The sequence below is a fragment of the Mesoplodon densirostris genome, chromosome 18 (genome assembly GCF_025265405.1).
Source record: "Mesoplodon densirostris isolate mMesDen1 chromosome 18, mMesDen1 primary haplotype, whole genome shotgun sequence".
In the NCBI taxonomy this organism is placed as follows: Eukaryota; Metazoa; Chordata; class Mammalia; order Artiodactyla; family Ziphiidae; genus Mesoplodon; species Mesoplodon densirostris.
This window is the reverse complement of record NC_082678.1, coordinates 60,093,937-60,117,681: the sequence shown is the minus strand read 5'-3', so window position 1 is coordinate 60,117,681 and position 23,745 is coordinate 60,093,937. Positions and strand designations below refer to the sequence as shown.

Sequence of the window (23,745 nt, the reverse complement as noted above, 5' to 3'; positions counted from 1 at the left end):
CTCAACCACTAGGCCACCAGGGAAGCCCCACCAACTCCGACTTTCAACAACACAGATAAAGTACAAAAAGAAATCTCCTCAGAAACAGATAAAACTGATACAAACTTTTCCTCAGAACACTACGCCTAACGTGTCAGCAACCCCCAACCGCTTGAACAAAAACCGTGTGACACCTAAACTTTCATTTAACAAACAAAAGAATCAGGGGAGAGCGCGAACGCAGTCCCCCACTACCACAAATTATGCAGTCGAGTTTCCCACATTTGGGGAAATCGCAGGGGTCAGCACATCCGGAGTGCAATGGATAAGCCTCGCCCTGGGAAAACCACCTTCGTGATCATGGTGTCTCCCCTGCCAGGTAAGTATGAGTTGTTGGCATTCGCTGGTACCTCACCCTCAGATTCAAATCACTCTAAAGATAGGGTCACTTTGCTCATGCATTTTACAACCCACCCCCCACTTCTGGAATAGAGTCTCCAAACTATAATTACCATGCAGCAATATTTTGTATATCTAGATATTGCCAGATCTTAGGAAATACAATGCCTAGTGTAAGCATTACCGGCAGTCACTGCTCTTATCTACATGTTCCACACCCCTTTTGCTGATCTCATTCACAGCGTCCTTTTCCTAGTATAGTAGTGGAATGAAACTTAAAGGCAAAGACGCTCTACGGATATAAAGGTAACAAATTCGTTCCTTCCTTCAAGGGCTTGGAGCTAATGACGTCGCTGTGATTCTGGCGCAGTTCAGCAAGCCAATATTCACGTAACAGAAAGAGCAAGTGTGAAAAGATGAAATTTGGCAAAAGTACATTAAAAAATTCAGTCCAGGAAATGCTAAAAATAGGCTGTCAGTTCAAAGCTTCAAGCAAAAGTACAAAATATGCTCTTTCAAATATGCGGCATATGATCACCCTCACTTGCAAGAGCAGTTGCACAAACACAATTCTAATTTTGAACCAAGTAAGTGGAAAACTCACAAAACGCTCCCTCCTACAGCAGGTATTTGGATAAGCCATAAGGGGTCTGTTCAACTGGAGTGTGATGACCCTCACCGCTGGAAATCACTTTTGTGATCAAGAGTGTCTCCTCTCCTAGGTAAGATTAACTTGTGTTTCGACTTATCCTTAAACCCTGTTGTGAATTCCCAAAGATGGTAAATTTTATGTTATGTGTATCTTGCCACTATTAAAAATTAAAAGTGGGCAAATGATATAATGAGACAGTTACAATGATAAAATACACTTGGCTAATAAAATTACTATATGAAAAGATTTTTAACCTCTCTTAGTCATAAAAGATAACCATTTAAAGTCAATTATACCTCAATTTAAAAAAAATCACCATTTAAAGACTGATAAAAGCCAGTGCTAGGGTGGAGGCAGGAAAACCAGCCCTCATACACCGTTAGTAGGAATGTAAGTCGTGCAAACATTTGGCAATGAGAGTCAAAATGGGGAATTCCTTGACAGTCCAGTGGTTAGGACTTAACGCTTTCACTGCCATGGCCCAGGGTTCAATCCCTGGTCAGGGACCTAAGATCCTGCAAGCCGCGCGGCCTAGCCAAAAAAAAGATTCAAAATGAAAATGTGCATACTTTTTTTTTTTTTTTTTTTTTTTTTTTTTGCGGTATGCGGGCCTCTCACTGTTGTGGCCTCCCCCGTTGCGGAGCACAGGCTCCGGACGCGCAGGCTCCGGACGCGCAGGCTCAGCGGCCATGGCTCACGGGCCCAGCCGCTCCGCGGCATATGGGATCCTCCCAGACCGGGGCACGAACCCGTATCCCCTGCATCGGCAGGCGGACTCTCAACCACTTGCGCCACCAGGGAGGCCCTGTGCATACTTTTTGACCTAGGAATTCTACTACCAGAAATGTATTGAGAGAGAGACAGAGAGAGAGCACACGCTTGAGAGTAACCACAAGGGCACAGATGGGCATCCTCGAAAAAGCGAGCTCCAGAGCACACAGTACCTCATCACGGCAAAAAACTGGAAATAATTCAACTGTCTTTACAGGCTACTGATTAGAAAGATGGGCCTTAGGACTGAATAATATCCAGCCATTAAACTTAATTTTATTTTTATTTTTTAAATTTATTTATTTTTTGTGATACGTGGGCCTCTCACTGTTGTGGCCTCTCACTGTTGTGGCCTCTCCCGTTGCGGAGCACAGGCTCCAGACGCGCAGGCTCAGCGGCCATGGCTCACGGGCCCAGCCTCTCCGCGGCATGTGGGATCTTCCCGGACCTGGGCACGAACCCGCGTCCCCTGCATCGGCAGGCGGACTCTCAACCACTGCGCCACCAGGGAAGCCCCTAAACTTAATTTTAAAATAGTTTTTAATCATATGGAGAAAGTTTTTGACAAAATATTAAGTGAAAAACAAGATATATACATTTCTTCACAATTTGATCACAACTATCATAACTCAAATAAATGCATTATACGAAGTCGTAAGAAGATTAAAATAAACCAAAATGTTAACATTATTATCTCTGAGTGAAACTGAGTCCCCTTAAAACTGAGTTCCTCTGCTGAGTTTATGATTAACCTCTCAATCCAGAACTTTATTCCCTTTCTTGTCCTGCACCTGTTTCCCCTCAAGACTGTGGAGTAGCAAAGAAAAGGGAGGGATTGTAACTGAGCAGGACCCTATGGGGCCTTCCCAGGACAGAACCCCTGTCCCCATGTCCTCTGCCTGCCTTTTGTTTGTAGAAAAACTTTAGCCTCCTAGGCCTTCCAAGAGTTCCAAAGAGCGAATTTAATCAGAGAAGTGAGAAAATGCAGAAACAAAAGAAAACAGTCAAGCAAAACAAAATAGTAATAGTTAATAGCCATTAAACAAAGTCAAGGAAGTTTAGCTCCTCCTCAAGGGCTATAGATAATATTCTGAGCCATATCCTTGGGCTGTTTTGCAGATACTGAGACCCCCACCAGGTGAAAGAAGTTAACTGCATGCTGACCACAAGTACATTGACCCCAGACAGGCTGGAACCAGAATGCTGATGATGTTGACTCCCAATTACCTCAGCACCAACCAATCAGAAGAATGTCCATGAGCTGATCAAGCACCCCACAACCATCTCTCTCATCCTGTCTTTAAGCCATTGGGGAGTTTGGGTCTTTTGATCATTAGCTGCCCGTAGGCCTTGCTTGGCTTTGCAATAAGTGCTGTACTTTCCTTCACCACAACCTAGTGCCAGTCGATTGGCTTTACTGTGCATGGTGAGTCGACCCAAGTTTGACATGAACTGAAGAAAAGATCTATGAACATGGAAGCATCCTAAATGTCCACTGACAGATGAATGGATAAAGAAGATCTGGTATATATCTACACACACACACACACACACACACACACACACACACACACAATGGCATATTATTCAGCCATAAAAAAGAATGAAATAATGCCATTTCCATGGATGGACCTAGGGATTATCATACTGAGTGAAGTAAGTCAGATAAAGACAAATATTATATGATATCACTTATATGTGGAATCTAAAAAAATGATACAAATGAACTTATTTACAAAACAGAAATAGACTCACAGACATAGAAAACAAATTTATGGTTACCAAAGGGAAAAGGGCAGGGGGATAAATTAGGAATTTGGGATTAACAGATAAACACTACTATAAATAAAATAGATAAACAAGGACCTATTGTAGAGCACAGGGAAGTATATCAATACCTTGTAATAGTGTATAATGGAAAGAATCTGAAAAACAATATATATATGTATAACTGAATCACTTTGCTATATACCTAAAACATTGTAAATCAATTATACGTCAATTTAAAAAATTTTAAATAACAAAAGAAAAGGTCTATAAATCAGTTTTATATTCTTTATATTTTTGGGATTTTATTTGTTTTCTACTTCCTACACGTATATATTTTCCACCTATTTAAGAGTACAAAACAAAAAAAAATAAGGAGAAAGGAGCAGGTCAATCACCTAATCATCCATTCTTTTAACAAATATATACTGAGCACCTCCTATAAGCCATACACTGGGCTAGGGGCTCTAGGAAAACGAGTAAAATCCACATGGTCCCTGTTCTACTGAATCTTTCATTCTAGTTGGGTAGACATATGCTAAATAAATGATCACACAAAGACATCTGGTGTTATGAGAGCCTTAAAGGGGAGATCTGACCTAGTTTCAAGGGGGCTTGTTGGAGGTAGAGGTTCAGAGTCAGAGAAGAGGTCAATGAATGCTGAGATTTGAAGGATAAATAGTAGTTAATTGGGTGAAGCAGAGAGGCATGTTGTGGCACACACATGGAATTAAGACCAGAGTGGCTGGAGTGTAAAGAGTAAAGGTGAGACGGGACTTCCCTGGTGGTTCAGTGGGTGAGATTCCATGCTCCCAATGCAGGGGGCCCAGGTTCGATTCCTGGTCGGGGAACTAGATCCTGCATGCATGCCGCAACTAAGAAGACTGTATGCTGCAACTAAGAAGACTGTATGCTGCAACTAAGACCCAGGGCAGCCAAAATAAATAAATAAATAGATATTAAAAAAAAAAAAAGAGTAAAGGGGAGAGTGGGAAAGGATGCAACTAAAGAGGTAAACAGGAGCCAGAACATGCAAGACTTTTTGTAAGTCTTATTAAGAAATTTGGTCTTTATCCCAAGAGCAAAATAGGGAGTTACAGGAAATGAAATATACTCTAGAAAGGACCCTGTCTGCACCATGGGAGAACAGACTAGAGGGAAGGGGAAGACAAGATGCAGAGAGACCTGCTAAAAGGCTCTTGCAGTACCTATAAGAGAAATGGTGGGGACTTCCCTGGAGGTCTAGTGGTTAAGACTTCACCGTCTAATGCAGGGGGTGTGGGTTTGATCCCTGATCCCTGGTCGGGGAACTAAGATCCCACATGCCTCGCAGCCAAAAAACCAAAACATAAAACAGAAGCAATACTGTAACAAATTCAATAAAGAATTTGAAAATGGTCCACATAAAAAAAAATCTTCAAAAAAAAAAAAAGGAGGGCTTCCCTGGTGGCGCAGTGGTTGAGAGTCCGCCTGCTGATGCAGGGGACACGGGTTCGTGCCCCGGTCCGGGAAGATCCCACAGGCCGCGGAGAGGCTGGGCCCGTGAGCCATGGCTGCTGAGCCTGCGCGTCTGGAGCCTGTGCCCCGCAACAGGAGAGGCCACAACAGTGAGAGGCCCGCGTACCGCAAAAAAAAAAAAAAGGAGAGAAATGGTGACAGCTTGGCCTAGAAAAAGAGACATGGACATGATCGAGATATTTTAGAGAGAAAATTGATAGGGTTTGCGGTTATAGTGAACATGGAGACTTAAAGGGAAGGAGGTGTGGAAGATTCCTAGGTTTCTGGTTTGTGCAGATGGAAGGATGGATATTCAGTTCACGGAGGCAGGGAATGCAGGAAGAGGACAAAAAGATTTGGGGATGGGCTGAAGATAATGAGTTAGGTTTAAGATAGGCTGAGATGGAGATTTAGCACTGTGCTGTATGCAATTAGATATTTGCATCTGGAGGTCAGAGAACAGGTTAGAGCTGGAAAAATAAATTTACAAATTATTGGCATATAGTCACTGAACTGTGAATGTGAATAAGAGCGCAGAGAGACAGAGAGAGAATGAAAGAACCAGAAAGGAGAGGAGACAACAGAACTGGATAGTCAGTTAAAGGTCAGCTATGGGGCCTTACAGTAACATTTCATGCCCTGGTTATGGAGGATAAAATTGTAAGGAGGTCAGAAAAGCCAGATGCCTAGGAATGAAATCAGAGATGTGGCATCACAGAAGTCAAGTGAGAACAATGTTTAAGAGTTTGGGGACAACAAATATTTTGAGCTCCCATTATGTACAAGGCCTTGTGAAATTGATATTGCTATTCCAAATACACATGTTTGAGGCCTTAAGCTTTTTCACAACCATCTCTAAAGCTAAACCTTGATTCAGAGTTTTTTTCTTAGTCCAAACAGCACTCATTTATCTTTCCTATTCTCAAATTCACTTGAACACACAAGGTCACCAGTTTTAAAAGTTCTATGTTCTTATGCTAAAAGAAAATAAACTTCTCAGCTATAACAGAAATATTCACATTATTCCTCTCCCACAGCTCTAGAAAATAGCCCACTCAGCATGAAAATGTGTCTTTATTTGAATATTTAATTATAGATATTGACAGCGTATCAGTAGCTCATGCCTACCCTTAGTATTGTATCTAGATAACAACACAAGTCAGAAAGGCAACACAACTCAATAATAATCCTGACTGATTAAGGCTCCATGAGGGCATAGATTCTTTTGTTAGTCCTGTCACCCTGCACAAAACTAGTGGTTAAATATTTAATGTTGCTTAAGTGATCCAATCTTCAATGTGCTAGTTTTAAATTGAGACCTGGGTAAACTGTTCACAGGATTACTATAAGGATCAAGTCAAATAAAATAAAATACGTAAAAGCACTTTTCTTTGGCACTTTACAACCGTAGGCATTGTTTTTCTTTTAAAGGCTCATAGCATTGGCACTCTGCTGAGCTAGGTGTTCAATAAGGCTTTATTCGACTGAATATACATATTATAATATTTTTAAGTGGAGAAAAAACTTAAGATTTGTTATGTACCTTTTCTGTGCTAAATACTTCATATTTGTTCATTTAATCTTTCTTACAACCCCTAATGGAAGAAATATTATTATCTTCCATTTGCAGGCGAGGAAACTGAGTAACTTGCTGAAAGTTTCACAGTTGGTTATTTCCCAAGATGTGATACAAACCCAAATTTGTATGACTCCAAAGCTCATGCTTGTTTCCCCGTAACAGTACTTCTCAAAATCAAGTAACCCCAAATTGCAAAGGAAAATAATAACATACTCGCAGGAAAATCTGGGAGACTACTGAAACATCCAGTTTAAACTGGATCTTTCTTCAAACTATTATGTTTATCTTAAAATTTATACTTGCATTTTACTCTACAATATATTAATGCTTGTTTAATAGAAAGTGTTTTAAATGGCTCATCACTTAACTCATTCAATTCTTCCCTCTCTAAAGAAATATTTGAGAAAACCTGACAGTATAGGAAGGTGCACCTTCCGTAAAAATCCCACAGTGTTATTTCCTGGTGCCTGGCCTCATAAAACTGGATCCCAGTTTGAAAGCCTGACTATAGAGCAAACTGCATTAAAGATATCTTAAGAATGATGATGAAAACAATAATTATTATAACACCTCAAGGGTCAGGATAAGATATTAATGATGCGTAACAGTATAACTACAGATAGAGTCGACTAGTTTAACTCCACAATGCTAATGAAACAAAATTCTAACATGACCGATTCCACTGCGTTTCACTGAACGACCTGAAGAGCTATCCCTGAGTATGTTAACACCATCTCTTCTTCACCCAGGACCCTGGTTACTTGATAAGTATAGCATGAATTCTCCCAGTGGACAACATTTATGTAATGTTCCCTGTATGTCCAGATGTGTAACACACTAGAAGATAAGCAACGTACAGAGTGGCAAATAAACCACATTTTGACTAGTCCTACCAGACTTTTCTTGCCCTATCAAATGGGGGACACATACTTCTAGAATATCCCCCCCCCCACTCCAAGAGCTACCTCACAATTTGGAGGTAGCTCAGGGAAGAAAAAAGGGTTCTAGGTTTTAACTTTGGTTTCAAAAAAACTGCTCTGAGATTCCATGTCCTTATGTTCCTGTGGCATGGCTGTGAGCACTGGAAATGTGTAGGATTTGCTAAAGCGGTCAGCACATTTCCTTCCTTAGAGCTTATGTACTTAAAGGGCTCTGATTTGCAATATTTAGGGAGTTCCTTTAAGCTAGGAAGAAAAGTCAAGGCTAAGAATCGTCGCCTAAAGGAACGGAAGGAGTTTCTCCCTTAAATTATACTCTCCTGGGCAAGGAAAGACTTCGCAAGCCACCTTGCAAACCGCCTCTCAATTCCCCCCCAAATTCTCTATTTTAGAAGTGGTCCCTTACCGACTCAGTACCAGAAATAGGAGCTCTTGCGTAGCCCACCTCCTCCCTCTCAAGGACCGGAGGAGCCCATGCCCAGCCCACTATGGGGACTATACTTGCTTACTTATCCAGCTACTTCTAGGCAGGCCGTTAAGAACCAACGGTCTCAAACCATCACGCTCCAGACTCGACTCGCGCGCGGCAAGACGTGGGTGGCTGCGGGGATTTGGCGCCGACCGCGCCCCGTGGCTCTGAGGGGCTGGCCCACAATCCCTCGCGAGAGCGAGGGCGGGAAAAGTGAGGGGGCCTAGCAAGGGGGACATCCGGCAAGAAGACCCGTAGACCCTGGAACCCTATTACGGAGATGGAGAGTATTCTTTATACGACTCTTCCGTACCCCAAACCGGTAACATGCCAGTGTCTGTGCGTATCTTAGCTCCCATTCAGGGAGATCATTCCTACTAACAACCCTGAGGCCTCCATCCAACAGGTCAGGGTGGAGGTGAGGAAATGTGGTAAGACCCACTGGGCCTGGCTTTGCATCCTGCGGTCTCCATCCATCTTTTTACTGTCAGGATGTACGTTTGATGTGCAAACTTTAAATGGGATTTGGAAGAATCACGATGGAAACGGGGAAACATATGTAAGAATGACCAGACTTCCGCACAGCCACAGAGCCGCAGAGCCCCAAAGCCCAAGGCCGCGTGCAGCCACGCCGCGGACCCCACCCTTCCGCCTTACGTCTGACGTCACGTGGCGCGGCGGGTGCGCGTGCGCGGGCTTGGCCGCTTCTGCGTCTGCGCAACTGCGAGCGTAGGTGTTCGGCTTTGAAATGCAGCGGGATTTAGTGAGTTTGCCCCTATCCCCAGCGGTGCGGGTGAAGCTGGTGTCTGCAGGTTTCCAGACTGCTGAGGAACTCCTAGAGGTGAAACCCTCCGAACTCAGCAAAGGTAACGGACTCCCATTACAAGCTGAGGCACTCTGGCCGCTATCGGGGCCGCCTCCATCCCCGTTCTCGGCCAGATTCTGCCGCCGCCCACTGCCGCGTTTACACCGTGAAACAGCTCATTGACTCCACTTAAGTGTGGTTTGAATGGTTAGAACTGTGGTCTTGGAAACATTCACCAGTTGCTTTCTCTGCCAGTGGCTGCTGAAGCCTCTGAGGATTATCTCATTTATACTCAAAAGAACCCTTTTAACGTGGACTGTTATGTTCAGTATATAGATGAAGGAACTGATGCTTGGGAGGCTAAGTAACTTTTCATTATGAGTGGGCTAGGAAGTTGTGGAGGCAGGATTGAAATCCAGACAGGCGGTCTAATTTTCGCTGTTACAAAATCCAAGGGGCAGGGATTAAATTTAAGAAATGCACTGTTCGCGATAGGATGAGATAAATCAAGAGTGACAAAGGGAGTAGAATCCCCCGAACCTGGAGAAAGCAGTAGAAAGAAGACATCGCTTCTCTTAATATAATTCACCGAAAACCCCCAAAAACTCATATTCCAGAACACTGTAGATTATATGTTGGTGGGAACCACTTCCTTCTGAGGTACACAAAGATGAAGCTGTCTGCAGTCACCCTCACTGTGCACATAACCCTACAGTATGCCCGGAACTGTGTTATTAAGATAGAACAGAATTTTAAGTCATTGCCCTTAACGATGGAAAATAAGGTTTCAACTCTCCACTCAAGAACAAATGTTGTAGACCCAATGTTAACTATTTGTCTTAAGTCTTATGCCAAAGACTGTATCCCCCAAAGTTTGATGGGCTCATTTTCTTTCAACAGGTTGGTTTTACAAAAAAGAAATGAGAGAATCTAAATGATAATAGTAGCTAACAATTATTAAGCATTTTGGATGGGCTTAGTGTTCTACCAAGGTTTTTATGTGTGTTGTTTCATTCCCATTTTGTAGAAGAAAAGTCTGAGGTATAAAGAAGTAACTTGCCCATGCATAGTAACTACATAGTAAGTGGTGCAGTCAGGAATGACAAACCTAAGTAATCAGACGAGTTAAGGCTCTTAAATTGGATGGAATTTTCATTTCCTTAGCACCATTAATGTCTTTTGTTAGCACCAAATTTATAGTTCATATCCTTACCCGATCAAGCACTGATATATCAAACTCATAAGTGATATCCTCTCCATTATTTCTTCCATAAGCAGCTTGTTTTGTAATTTCCATTTTACTTCTTAGGCCATGTTGTCAGGAATGAAATTGTATAGTTGAGGAAGCATAAGTGTATTGTTTAAGCTATTGGTGCATCAAATAATTTTTCTTATTAAATAGTTTGCAGTGATCCATGAATTTTTCATTCCAATGTTTTCATGAATAATACATGCACATGCACTTCTTAAATCTGCGTCTTGTTTTAGGCAGTTAAAGAGGCCATTTTCATTCTTTTCTAAAAAATAATTTGTATACCTTATGAGAGCAAGTTTATTATGGCTTCATAAGACCAAAAGAGATAGTAAAAGACCAAAGAGGTAGTAAAAGGACCAAAAGGGAAAAAAAAAGGACATTTTCATTTCTACCTTCTGAGATAGATACTCTTGTAGGTACTCAAAAATGCTTTAGAGGTTTAAGTTTCTGAATTCTGTTTCTGAGGTAATAGATAAACCTTTTAAGTATGTGAAGACTAAGAAAACATAGATAAATGCCTTTGTTAACTTGAAAAATTAAATAGTTAATCGAATGTTACATTTTTATGTTTCTCTACTCTTGGCATCATTCTTGTTATTTAAAAATTAAAATTAATGAAGACAACTCAATAACATATGACTTTCAAATTTCTAAAATCAGATGTTTTTGTTTCTGTTTCTTACTTTCAGAAGTTGGGATATCTAAAGAGGAAGCCTTAGAAACTCTGCAAATTATAAGAAGAGAATGTCTCACAAATAAAACAAGTTATTCTGGTACAGCTGAGTCAGGCAAGAAGTGCACAGCACTGGAACTTCTTGAGCAGGAGCATACCCAGAGTTCCATAATTACCTTCTGTTCCGCACTAGATAATATTCTTGGGGGTGGCATACCCTTAACCAAAACAACAGAAATTTGTGGTGCACCAGGTGTTGGAAAAACACAATTATGGTAAAATAAAATGTTCCCCTCTTACATTTATGTAACTAACAGAGTATTGTGTTGTGGGTATACAGTTAGGAGACCAAAAAAGGCATGTATGTGCTCTTAATTTTGTGTGCATCAAACAAATCAACATTTGCCTTACTTCAGCACCCCATCTTGATAAATTGATACAATTATTTTGATATTAAAAAGTGTTTCTTTTGCAACAGTATAGTGTGGTCAGTGGGGTCAACAAGCAGTCTTCTACTTTATTATAGAATTAATTCCTGAGAATATATTTGAAAGCCAAATGTTTGAAAGTAGATTTTTGTATAATAAAGGGTTCCATTCCCAGAAGCCTAAAAACCACTAAAGAGTCCTTAATTGTGGTTTTATAGGCACACGCTCCCCCTAATCCATTCATCAGTTGATTCACGTATGTTTGGAGCTGTGGAGAGTCAACCATCTCTCTTACTTTGCAGAGTATATTTATACCTATAAAATATTTAGTGGTATCTAATGGGTTGTGATCTGGAGTTTGAAAAACACTGCCTTAGATCATCATGATAATGACTTGGTCATTTCAGTTCTTTCTCTTGACAGTATGCAGTTGGCAGTAGATGTGCAGATACCAGAATGTTTTGGAGGAGTGGAAGGTGAAGCAGTTTTTATTGATACAGAGGGGAGTTTTATGGTTGATAGAGTGGTAGACCTTGCTAATGCCTGCATTCAACACCTGCAGCTTATAGCAGGAACACATATGGGAGAAGGTAAGTTAGCAAGTGCTCTTTTTTCTGTATAATAAAAGTAATTTTCATTTGTATCCATCTCAAGCAAGAGACCATTTGGAACGTGAAGCTTAATGACTGGACCGTGTACTAGTATTAAACTCTCATACTTCTCTTACAAATTGAGAAATGCCACACCTGGGCTGGCCTTTTCTTCCCCTTTTATGGCCCTCACTTTTTACTGCAGGAGCTCTGGGACAAAACCTGTATTTCAGTGTATGACTTCAAATCATCATGCTCTGGCCTGCCAGGTGTTAGCTAATGTTACTGGACACCTTACTGTAAGTATTAAATGTTGTGTCAATGCGTTCAGTGTATATTGACTTTGATACTGGTTTTGCCAAAAACCAAGGGTGGCCTTGAAAAACCATGTCTGGAAATGTTTGGAAAATTAGGCTGATTGACCTTATGTGGCTCTGAGTAGTACGTACTTGACTTCACGACTATGTTAATTGTATTGTTAAAAGTGTTGGGAAGCTTTTCTGCACTTATTATGTGGAAATAAAGTGTTAGATTAAAAAAGTTTTTTTTTAAGGTAATTTGTTTTCAAGTTCTTGTCCTTCAATTACTCATAAAATTAAATGGTTTCTGGTTTGACTGTTTTCTTTTGCTTTATTGTATTTTATTTTTGGATGTGCAGTCCTTATTCTTTTCTCTAGAAATGTTAAAAAATATAATGCTTTTCCTAAGATGTTTGTATTCCCTTTAAATGAATATAATCAGCTGAATATTTTTATTTTCATTGTAGTAATAGGTGTCCTTTTTAACCAATGACCAGTATATCTATTGAAAGTCCTGTAAGCTATCCATGTCACAGGTGTAATTTGTAATAGTGTCTTAAGATCTTGTAAATATTGTGGATGTAGCCCTGGAATATAGTTTTTAATGAGTGGTGTGTGATTAAGCTGTTGTTTTTTGGTTAAAAATGAACTGGTTAAATGTATATTTGTAATAGGCAATATTTTCTGAAATTTAATTTCTTGGTTTTTCTTTCAGCGTTAAAACTTAAGTACGTTTTTAAATGCAATGATTTTTAACTTGTTTCTCTCTGAAATATGTCCAGAACCAATCTGGTTATTTAAAAAAAACAAATCTAAGGAGAGAATTTTATTTTATATCATTGTTTCTACTTAAATATCAAATTATACTATGGCATTTAAGGGAAAAATATGCTTCTTTTCAACATTTTTCCTTTTAACTTTTGATTTGGAGTCTTATGAAAAAAAACAAGAAAGAAATTCCATTGTGTCACTTCTATTCAATGGAAGCCAATAACTAGAAATATGAAAAGATGGACGTTAAAACTCTAGTTGTGTATGTGTCTAAACAATTTCTAGATAGTCTGGTATGTAAGGAAACAGTGGAAAAGGTGAAAATAAGAGGTCAGGAACTATGAAATGATAGTTTGTGAAATGACAGGTAAAACTATTTTAAAATTGTTTTGTTGTTTATTTCAGAGCACCCAAAAGCTTTGCAGGATTTCACTCTTGAAAATATTCTTTCCCATATTTATTATTTTCGTTGTCGTGACTACACAGAGCTATTGGCACAAGTTTATCTGCTTCCAGACTTCCTTTCAGAACACTCAAAGGTATGGCTCCATCTTTATCAGGTTGAGGAGGCTCTCTTTTATTCCTAATTAGTTGATTGATTTTATCATGAAAGGTGTTGGGTTTTGTCAATGCTTTTTCTGAATCAATTGAGACGATTATGTGGCTTTTTTCACCCATCATTCTATTAATCTGGTATGTTTCATTGATTGATTTTCATATTAAACCACCTTTGCATTCCTAGGATAAATCCCGCTTGGTCATGATATAAAATCCTTTTAATATACTACAAGATTCAGTTTCCTAGCATTTTGTTGAGGATTTTTGCATCTGTAATTGGTCTGTGGTTTTCTTTGCTGGTGATGTCTTTGTCTGGCTTTGGTATCAGTGTAATATTGGCTTCATAAAATGAGTTAGGAAGTTCCCTTCTCTACTTTTCAGAACACTTTGAGAAGAATTGGTGTAAATTCTTTAAACATTTTATAGAATTCACTGGTGAAGCCGTCTGGTCCTGATTTTTTCTTTGTTGAAAGGCTTTTGATTACTGATCCAATCTCTTGTTATAAATCTATTCAGATTTTTGGTGTCTTCAGTCAGTTTTGGTAGTTTGTGTCTTTCAGTGAGTTTGTCCGTTTCATCTAGGTTATCTAATTTTTTGGCATACGAATGTTCATTATGTTCTCTTTGCTTTTTATTTCTATAAGATTGGTAGTAATGTCCCTACTTCCATTCCTGACGGGAGTGATTTGCACCTTCTCTCTTTTTCTTAGTCACTTTAGTTAAAGGCTTGTCAATTTTGTTGATCTTTTCAAAGAATCAACTTTTTTTCTTTTTTTAAAAAAAAAATCTCTCTTTTTAAAAAAACTGATTAATTAATTAATTTTATTTTTGGCTGCGTTGGGTCCTTCATAGCCACGCGCAGGCTTTCTCTAGTTGTGGCGAGCAGGGGCTACTCTTCGTTGCGGTGCGTGGGCTTCTCATCGCGCTGGCTCCTCTTGCTGCGGAGCACAGGCTCTAGGCACGTGGGCTTCAGTAGTTGTGGCATGCAGGCTCAGTAGTTGTGGCACACGGGCTTAGTTGCTCCACGGCATATGGGATCTTCCCAGACTAGGGCTTGAACCTGTGTCCCCTGAACTGGCAGTCAGATTCTTAACCACTGCACCACCAGGGAAGTCCCTCAAAGAATCAACTTTTGATTTCAGTGATTTTTCCAATTGTTTGTCTCTTGTCTATTTTGATTATTTTCACTTTAATTTTCATTACTTTCTTCTACTTTATTTGGGATTAGTTTGCTCTACTTTTTCTTTAAAGTAGAATTTTAGGATATTGGTTTGAGATCTTTATTTCCTTTTTTAAAAACATTTATTTATTTATTTGCTGCACCATGTGGCTTGTGGAATCTTAGTTCCCCAACCAGGGATTGAATCCAGGCCCTTGGCAATGATGCAGTCCTAACTGCTGGACTGCCAGGAAATTCCCTCTTTTTTTTTAATATAGTTGTTTAGAGCTATACATTTTCCTCTGAGCACTGCTTTTACTGTATCCCATAAATTTTGGTATATTATTTTTTAATATTCATTTACCTTTAAGTACTTTCCAATTTCCATTTTGAGTTCTTTGACTCTTTGTTTATTTAAGAGTATGTTGGGCTTCCCTGGTGGCGCAGTGGTTGAGAGTCCGCCTGCCAATGCAGGGGACACAGGTTTGTGCCCTGGTCCGGGAAGATCCCACATGCCGCAGAGCGGCTGGGCCCATGAGCCATGGCTGCTGAGCCTGCACGTCTGGAGCCTGTGCTCCTCAACGGGAGAGGCCACAACAGTGAGAGGCCTGCGTACCGCCAAAAAAAAAAAGTGTGTTGTTTGATTTCCACATATTTGTGAATTTTTCAAATGTCCTTTTGTTGGTTTCTAATTTTATTCCATTCTGGTCAGAGAAGATAACTTTATATGATTCCATCTTTATAAATTTGAGACTTATTTTGTGACCTAACATCTGGTCTATGCAGGGGGACGTTCCACGTGCACTTGAGAAGAATGTGTAGGCTGCTGTTGCGTGGAGTGTTGTATGTATATATCTGCTAATTCTAGTTGATTTATAGTGTTGTTAAGTCTTTTCTTTCCTTGTTTATCTTTTGTCCAGTTATATCCATCATTGAATATGGGCTGTTTGAAATTGCCAGTTATTACTGTAGAACTGTTTTGTTTCTTTCTTTGATTTTTTAAAAAATTTTATTTTTAAAAATTATTAATTAATTAATTTTTGGCTGCATTGGGTCTCCTTTGCTGCACGTAGGCCTTCTCTAGTTGCAGCAAGCGAGGGCTACTCTTCATTGAGGTGCGTGGGCTTCTTATTGCGGTGGCTTCTGTTGTTGAGGAGCACAGGCTCTAGGCACGCGGGCTTCAGTAGTTTTGGCTCGCGGGCTCTAGAGCGCAGGCTCAGTAGATGTGGCGCACAAGCTTAGTTGCTCCAAGGCATGTGGGATCTTCCCCGACCAGAGCTCGAACCCATGTCCCCTGCATTGGCAGGTGAATTCTTAACCACTATGCCACCAGGGAAGTCCTCTTTCTTTAATTTTATCAGTTTTTGCTTTATATATTTTAGGGCTTTGTTGTTAGGTCTCTTTATATTTATAATTGTTATATCTTCTTTTTGTATTTTTTTTGGCTTTCAGGATCTTAGTTCCCTGACCAGGAATTGAACCCAGGCCACGGCAGTGAAAACACTGAGTCCTAACCACTGCACCGCCAGGGAATTCCCTATAATTGTTATATCTTCTTAATGGACTGACCCTTTTATTATTATAGTGTCCTTCTTTGTCTCTTGTAACAGTATTTGTCTTAAAGTCTCTTTTGTCTGGCCACTCCAGCTCTCTTTGGTTACTGTTTGCAGGGAATATCTTTTTCCATCCTTTCACACCTAACTTATATGTATCTTTGGACTTAAAGTGAGTTTCTTGTAGAAAGCCTACAGTTGGGTCATTTTTTAAATCCATTCTGCCAATCTCTGCCTTTTAATTGGAGAGTTTAATTCATTTACGTTTAACATGCTTGCTCGTAGGGAGGTACTTATGCCATTTTGCTATTTTTTTTCTATATGTCTTATACCTTACTTCTCAGTTTCTCCATTACTGCTTTCTTTTTTTATTAGATTGTTATTTTCTAGTATACCATTTTGATTCCCTTGTTTCTTTTACTATATATTTTTTAGTTATTAGTTGCCCTGGGGATTACAATTAACATCTTAATTCATAGCAGTATAGTTTGAACTAGTACCTATTTAGTTTCAACAATATACAAAAACCTTGCTGCTATATGGCTGCTTTTAACACTCTTTATGTTGTTATTGTCACACATTATATCTTTATACATTGTGTGCCGATTACCATAGATTTTTCGTTATTGTTTTATACAGTTATCTTTTAAAGCATATCAGAAAATAAGGTGTTACAAACTAAAGATACATTAATGCTGACTTTTTAGGTTTATTTATATAGTTACATTTACAGCTGTTTATTTCTGTGTGTGGATTTGAGTTACTGTACTGTCCACTGTCTTTTCATTTCAGCCTGAAGGGCTCTTCTTAGCATTTCTTGTACAATAGGTCTACTAGTGATGAACTTTGTTTTTATTTATCTGTGAGTCTCTTAATTGCTGCTTCATTTTTGAGGAATACTTTTGCTAGATATACAATTCTTTGTTGTCAGTTTTTTCCTTTCAGCAATTTGAATATGTCATCCCACTGCCTTCTGGCCTTTGAGAACCACTAAATAAATATATCTGTGATCTGAGTCTTCCTATCTCTCCGTTGGTATGCTGGTAAATGTTTAATGACTGACTTTCCAGGAAAAGAATATATGCACATATATACATACATAAGTTTATTATAAAGTTGCTTATATAAAGAACGTATAACACACAATTTGTAAGTAATAAAATGTACAGTATTCATTATTGTAAATTCTGTATAACCAGTTGAGTCTTACAAAAAGCTTTTGTTGATTTGATTTTTTATTGAGGTCAAATTCACGTAATAAAATACAGCATTTTAAAGTGAGCAATTCAGTGCAGTTCGTACATTCACAATGTTGTACAACCACTACCTGTATCTAGTTCCAAAATGTTTTTGTCACCTTAAGAGGAAACTTGTCCCCATTAAGGAGTTGCTCCCTATTCCTCCCTCCCTACAAAGCCCCTGGCAACCACCAATCTGTTTTTGTCTCTATGGATTTACCTACTCTGGATATTGCATATGAATGGAATCATGTGATATGTGACTTTTTTTGTCTGTTTTTTTCCACTTAGCGTAACATGTTCAGTGTTCATACACTTTGTAGCATGTGTCAGAACTTCGTCCCTTTCTATGGCTGAATAATATTCTGTTGATGGGCATTCAGACTGATTCCATCTCTTGATTTTTATGAATTGTGCTGCTATGAAATGTGTATACACATATTTGTTTTTGTACCAATTTTTAATGCTTTTGGGTATATACCTAGGAGCAAAATTGCTGGATCATATGGTAATTCTATGTTTAACTTTTTGAGGCCTTGCAAAACTGTTTTTCACAGTTGCTGAACCATTTTACATTCCCACCACCAATGTATGAGGTTTTCATCGATTTGAATTTTGCTAAACTTATTTATCCATATCTGACCTATGCCATTATTTGGCAAAATTAAGCTACCAATAAGCACTTGATGGCTGTCCAATTCAGCAAAGAAGTTGCTCCCATCACTGAGGAACAGGTACTGTTTTAACATAAACGCTGCTTGATATTTTTGCTTACATTAACACGCATGATGAAAGTGAGACAACAGAGGGGTATTTTTTTGCTGAATTGATTAGCTTCCTGTGTTTTTGTTGTTGTTGAGTTTGATGAATTTTTACCATTTCTGTTTTTCCTTTTTTTCTTCCCAACCTCCTAATTTATCCCTCTCCTCCCACCTTTCCCCTTTGGTAACCATAAGTTTGTTTTCTAAGTCTGTGAGTCTGTTTCTGTTTTGTAAATAAGTTTGTATCATTTTTTAGATTTCACATATAAGTGATACCATATGATATTTGTCTGGCTTACTTAGTATGGTAATCCTTAGGTCTATTCATGTTGCTGCAAATGGCATTATTTGATTCTTTTTTATGGCTGAGTAATATTCCATTGTATATGTATACCACATCTTCTTTATCCATTCATCTGTTGATGGATACTTAGGTCGCTTCCATGTCCTGGTTATTGTAAATACTGCTCCAGTGAACATTTGGTGCATGTAAATATCTTTTTGAATTTTGGTTTTCTCCAGATTTATGCTCAGGAGTGCAATTGCTGGATCATATGGTAGCTCTATTTTTACTTTTTTGAGGAACCTCCATATTGTTCTCCATAGTGCCTGTAACAATTTACATTCCCACCAACAGTGCAGGAGCGTTCCCTTTTCTCCACACCCTCTCCAGCATTTATTGTTTGTAGATTTTTTTTTTTTTTTTTTGCGGTACGCGGGCCTCTCACTGTTGTGGCCTCTCCCATTGTGGAGCACAGGCTCCAGACGTGCAGGCTCAGCGGCCATGGCTCATGGGCCCAGCCACTCCGCGGCATGTGGGATCTTCCCGGACCGGGGCACAAACCCCTGTCCCCTGCATCAGCAGGCAGACTCTCAACCACTGTGCCACCAGGAAAGCCCTGTGTGTAGATTTTTTGATGATGGCCATTCTGACTGGTGTGAGGTGATACCTCACTGTAGTTTTGATTTGCATTTCTCTAATAATTAGCTATGTTGAGTATCTTTTCATGTGTTTGTTGCCCATCTGTATGTCTTCTTTGGAGAAATGTCTGTTTAGGTCTTCTGCCCATTTTTTGATTGGGTTGTTTGTTTTTTTGATACTGAGCTGCATGAGCTGCTTGTAAATTGTGGAGATTAATCTCCTGTCTGTTGCTTCATTTGCAAATATTTTGTCCCATTCTGAGGGTTGTCTTTTTGTCTTGTTTATGGTTTACTTTGCTGTGCAAAAGCTTTTAAGTTTCATTAGGTCCCATTTGTTTATTTTATTTTTTTTGTTACTCTAGGAAGTGGGTCAAAAAAGATCTTGCTGTGATTTATGTCAAAGAGTGTTCTGCCTATATTTTCCTCTAAGAATTTGATAGTGTCTGGCCTTACATTTAGGTCTTTAATCCATTTTGAGTTTATTTTTGTGTATGGTGTTCATTCTTTTTCATGTAGCTGTCCAGTTTTCCCAGCACCACTTACTGAAGAGACTGTCTTTTCTCCATTGTACATTCTTGCCTCCTTTGTCATAGGTTAGGTGACCATATGTGTGTAGATTTATCTCTGGGCTTTCTATCCTGTTTCATATTGATCTGTTTCTGTTTTTGTGCCAGTACCATACTGTTTTGATTACTGTAGCTTTATAGTAGAGCCTGAAGTTAGGGAGCCTGATTCCTCCAGCTCCGTTTTTCTTTCTCAAGATTGCTTTGGGTATTTGGGGTCTTTTGTGTTTCCATATAAATTAAAATTTTTTTTGTTCTAGATCTGTGAAAAATGTTTTTTTTTTCTGTGGTGGACTCTGCTTTTTGGTTGCCATTTATTATTTTATTTTAAATACCAAACCTAATATCATTATCTCTTCTTTATTTAGGTTCGATTAGTGATAGTGGATGGCATTGCTTTTCCTTTTCGTCATGACCTAGATGACCTATCCCTTCGTACTCGATTACTAAATGGCCTAGCGCAGCAAATGATCAGCCTTGCAAATAACCACAGATTAGCTGTAAGTATTACTACTAAAGGGAGTTTTATTATAAAGTCAAGATTATATAAAATGTTAAAGTCTAGGGAATTCCCTGGCAGTCTAGTGGTTAGGATTTCATGCTTCCACTGTCGGGGGCACAGATTTAATCCCGGGTCAGGGAACTAAGATCCCGCATGCCACACAGCACGACCAAACATAAATAAATAAATAAAAGTAAAAAAATAAAATGTTACAGTCTAGAAATAGCAAATATAGAATTTGCTTGACTAAAAGCAAATAATATAGATATACAGTTCTGAATGTAGTTTTGTTTTGTTTTGGTTTCTATAAAAAATATTAAATCCAGTCATAAGTGTTGTATATCAGTTTTCCTGGCAAATAAAAAGCATAATCAAGATGCCATATTATAAAAACGGACTTTGATAAAGAAATGTCATCTTTGATAATTGCATTGTTTTCTTTGTAACATATTTGATGTTTTTCAGGTAAGCTCTTCCAACATCCCCATTTTTCTTTTACTCTTGAGTCTTTGATTATTACATAGTGTATAATCACAGACTCAGATGGATAGAAAAATCACATAGTGTAAACAACCTAGATGTTTAGAGGTGGAGCTAACGCTTCTAGATTTGTAGTGTGAGGAGAGACGTAAAGATAAGTTCAGAAGTAAAGAGATAAAAGGAGTGAGGTAGGGGATTCCCTGGTGGTCCAGTGGTTAGGACTCTGTGCTTCCACTGCAATGGGTGCGAATTTGATCCCTGGTCGGGGAACTGAGATCCTGCGTGCTGTGTGTTGTGGCCAAAAAAAACCCAAAACAAAAACAAACAAACAAAAGGAGTGAGGTAAAAACTTTTTTTTATTGCCTGTTTTCACTTCTCTCTTTGAAACCTCATCCTACCACTGACACAAATATACACACTTGTCTGGGAGGGAGATGGGAGAAGATCAAACTGCTTACCTTGATTTTCTTGTCTTCACTGCCAATTAGAGTCCTTTGCACAAGGCTGTAATACAGCATATGTAAGTAACTCCTCAATAAAATCATTTCAAAACATACATTTTTTCTTTTGAGTTTTTAGATTTTTTTTGCCATATGCTGAAAACATAGTGTCCTGTCTTTGAATTATTTCTTGGCATTAATTTGTAATTTAGCATTCTGTTAATATCAGTGGAGAGTCCCCAGTAGGGGGCACTCAAGGCTAATGGGTTGCATAGTTCCGTAGGTTTTTGTTTTTTAACAGAAATAGTTTCATCTTTTCTGATTAAAAAAGTAATCTAGGGAGTTCCCTGGTGGTCTAGTGGTTAGGATTCCAGGCTTTCACTGCCATGGCCTGGGTTCAATCCCTGATTGGGGAACTGATATCCTGCAAGCTGTGCTGCATGGCTCAGCCAAAAAAAAAAAGTAATCTAAATAACGACATGGAATACTATGCAGTGTTTAAGAAGAGTAATGTAAATGTACATGCACTAACATGGAAGAAGTTATATCCAGATATATGAGTAAGTGAAAAAATTCAACTTACATAATAATATATTTAGTGTGATCCCAATTTCTTTTTTTTTTTTTTTTTTTTTTTTTTTTTTTTGCGGTACACGGGCCTCTCACTGTTGTGGCCTCTCCTGTTGCGGAGCACAGGCTCAGCGGCCATGGCTTACGGGCCTAGCCACTCCGCGGCATGTGGGATCTTCCCGGACCGGGGCACGAGCCCATGTCCCCTGCATCGGCAGGCGGACTCTCAACCACTGCGCCACCAGGGAAGCCCTGTGATCCCAATTTTTGAAGAAAACAGAAGTTATATATGTGCATTTATATTTATACATATGAAGAAAAAGATCTGAAAGGACCAAAACATTTACAGTAGCTACTTCTAGAGGTAGGACTTTGTGGGTTGAGTGCATACTTTCTCTTCTTAGTTTATAAATTCTTCTTTGCTTGATTTTTAATTTCCCAGTTAGCATCTATAGAAGCATATATGACCTTTGCTAATAAGTATATTTTACAATTTTAAGTTATATTTGCTTGCTGTAAAAAAAGTTATAAGCAATCGAAAGTGTAGAAAGTAAGCAATTATATTATCTATTACCCAGAGATGATTATTGTTGTTTGTTATATATATTTTTCCAAACTTATTCTGTACAAACATAAACATATTTTTTAAGTGAAATCATATTAAAACCAATCAAGCAAAGCAGTTTTTTGTTTTTCACTTAATATACTATGAACCTCTTCCCATACATACTACTTTATAAATGTACCTTACCTTAACATCTATATAGTATTCTACTGTATGGTTGTGGCATAGTTTTTTAACCACCTCTCTCTCTATTGATTGTCTTTAAAGTTGGCTCCAGTGTTTCACCATGTAAAACACTGGAGTCAACAACTTTATATATGCTTCTTTGTCTGTGTGTCCAGTTATTTCTGAAAGTTTTAAGCCAGTGATATATCTCTTTTTTAAACCTTTTGTAATATATTATCAAATTGCCCTCAGAAAGCGTATTCCAAAGTATATTCTCTACAACAATGAATGGGAATCCTTTCTTTTTTTTTTTTTTTTTTTTTTAGTTCAGTGGGGAAAAGATAAAATTTTATTTATTTTGTTGATTTGAATAGTACAAAGAACTCCCATATAACCTTTCCCAAGGTTTGCTTTTTCATTCTTATTCTCTCTCCCCACTCTCTTTCTATACATACACAAACACACACACAGTTTATGTATATATTTTTCTGAACACTTTGAAAAGAGTTGCATATATCATATCCTTTTATCTGATAATATTCAGTGTGTATTTCCTAAGAACAAGAATATTCTCATATGTGTACACAGTATAGTTATCAAATGTAGGAAATTTAATATTGATACAGCACTTTAATATATAATCCATATTCCTGTTCTGTCAATTATCCCAATGATGTCCTTCACAGCAAATTTTTCCCGTTCTTTTTGCCAACTGGAATCGTGTATTGCCTTTAGATGTTGTATCTCTTTAGTTGCCTTTCTTTGTTTTTGTGACATTGCTGTATTGAAGAATAGAAGCCGGTGATTTTAGAGATTATCTCTGAATTTTGGGTTTCTGTGGGGACTTCCCTGGCCGTCCAGTGGTTAAGACTCCATGCTCCCAGTGCAGGGGCACGGGTTCAATCCCTGGTGGGGGAACTAAGATCCCACATGCCACGTGGCGTGGCAAAAAAAAAAAAGTTACAATTTTGGGTTTCTGTGATGTTTCCTCTTGATTAGATTCCAATTATACTTTTTTTCTAAAATAGAAGATAGATTTTTTTGAGATATTTTGATTTACAATATATTAATTTCATGTGTATAACATGCATGAGAATTGTTGTTTTCCCACTTCTTTACAAACTTTGAATCTTTTAAGTCTTTGCAGACTGATATGGAGAGAGTCCTTTTAGAGATGCATTTATTTGATTTTTATCAGAAAAAAATTTAACAGCTCTACTAGATATAATTAACGTAGCATAAAATTAACCCTTTTAAATCATAGTTCAGTGCTTTTTACTATATTTGCAGAGTTGTGCAACCATCACAGCTAGCTAATTTTAGAACATTTCCATCACCCCAAAAAGAACTCCCTTACCCATTAACCATCATTCCCCACTGCACCCTCCCTTCAGCCAC

At 38.6% G+C, this 23,745-nt stretch overlaps 1 protein-coding gene, 1 long non-coding RNA gene and 1 other non-coding gene across 3 annotated transcripts in view; 2 read left to right on the top strand and 1 right to left on the bottom strand.

The window, feature by feature from the left end:
- Nucleotides 1-202: 202 nt before the first annotated feature.
- On the bottom strand, nt 203-366 carry LOC132479441 (U1 spliceosomal RNA). The gene has a single exon (XR_009530555.1). It is a non-coding gene; the product is annotated as a U1 spliceosomal RNA (small nuclear RNA).
- A 274-nt stretch (nt 367-640) lies between these two features.
- On the top strand, nt 641-3,142 carry LOC132479313 (uncharacterized). Its single transcript, XR_009530475.1, has 3 exons — nt 641-684; nt 1,002-1,100; nt 2,921-3,142. It is a non-coding gene; the product is annotated as an uncharacterized LOC132479313 (long non-coding RNA).
- Nucleotides 3,143-8,778: 5,636 nt separating this feature from the next.
- Nucleotides 8,779-23,745, top strand: part of RAD51C (RAD51 paralog C) — a 29,707-nt gene continuing 14,740 nt past the window's right edge. Inside the window, exons 1-5 of the mRNA XM_060082258.1 lie at nt 8,779-8,917; nt 10,801-11,059; nt 11,636-11,802; nt 13,278-13,411; nt 19,994-20,125. Of these exons, the coding sequence (XP_059938241.1) occupies nt 8,800-8,917; nt 10,801-11,059; nt 11,636-11,802; nt 13,278-13,411; nt 19,994-20,125 (810 nt within the window). The 5' untranslated portion in view covers nt 8,779-8,799. The remainder of the gene's footprint in view (nt 8,918-10,800; nt 11,060-11,635; nt 11,803-13,277; nt 13,412-19,993; nt 20,126-23,745) is intronic.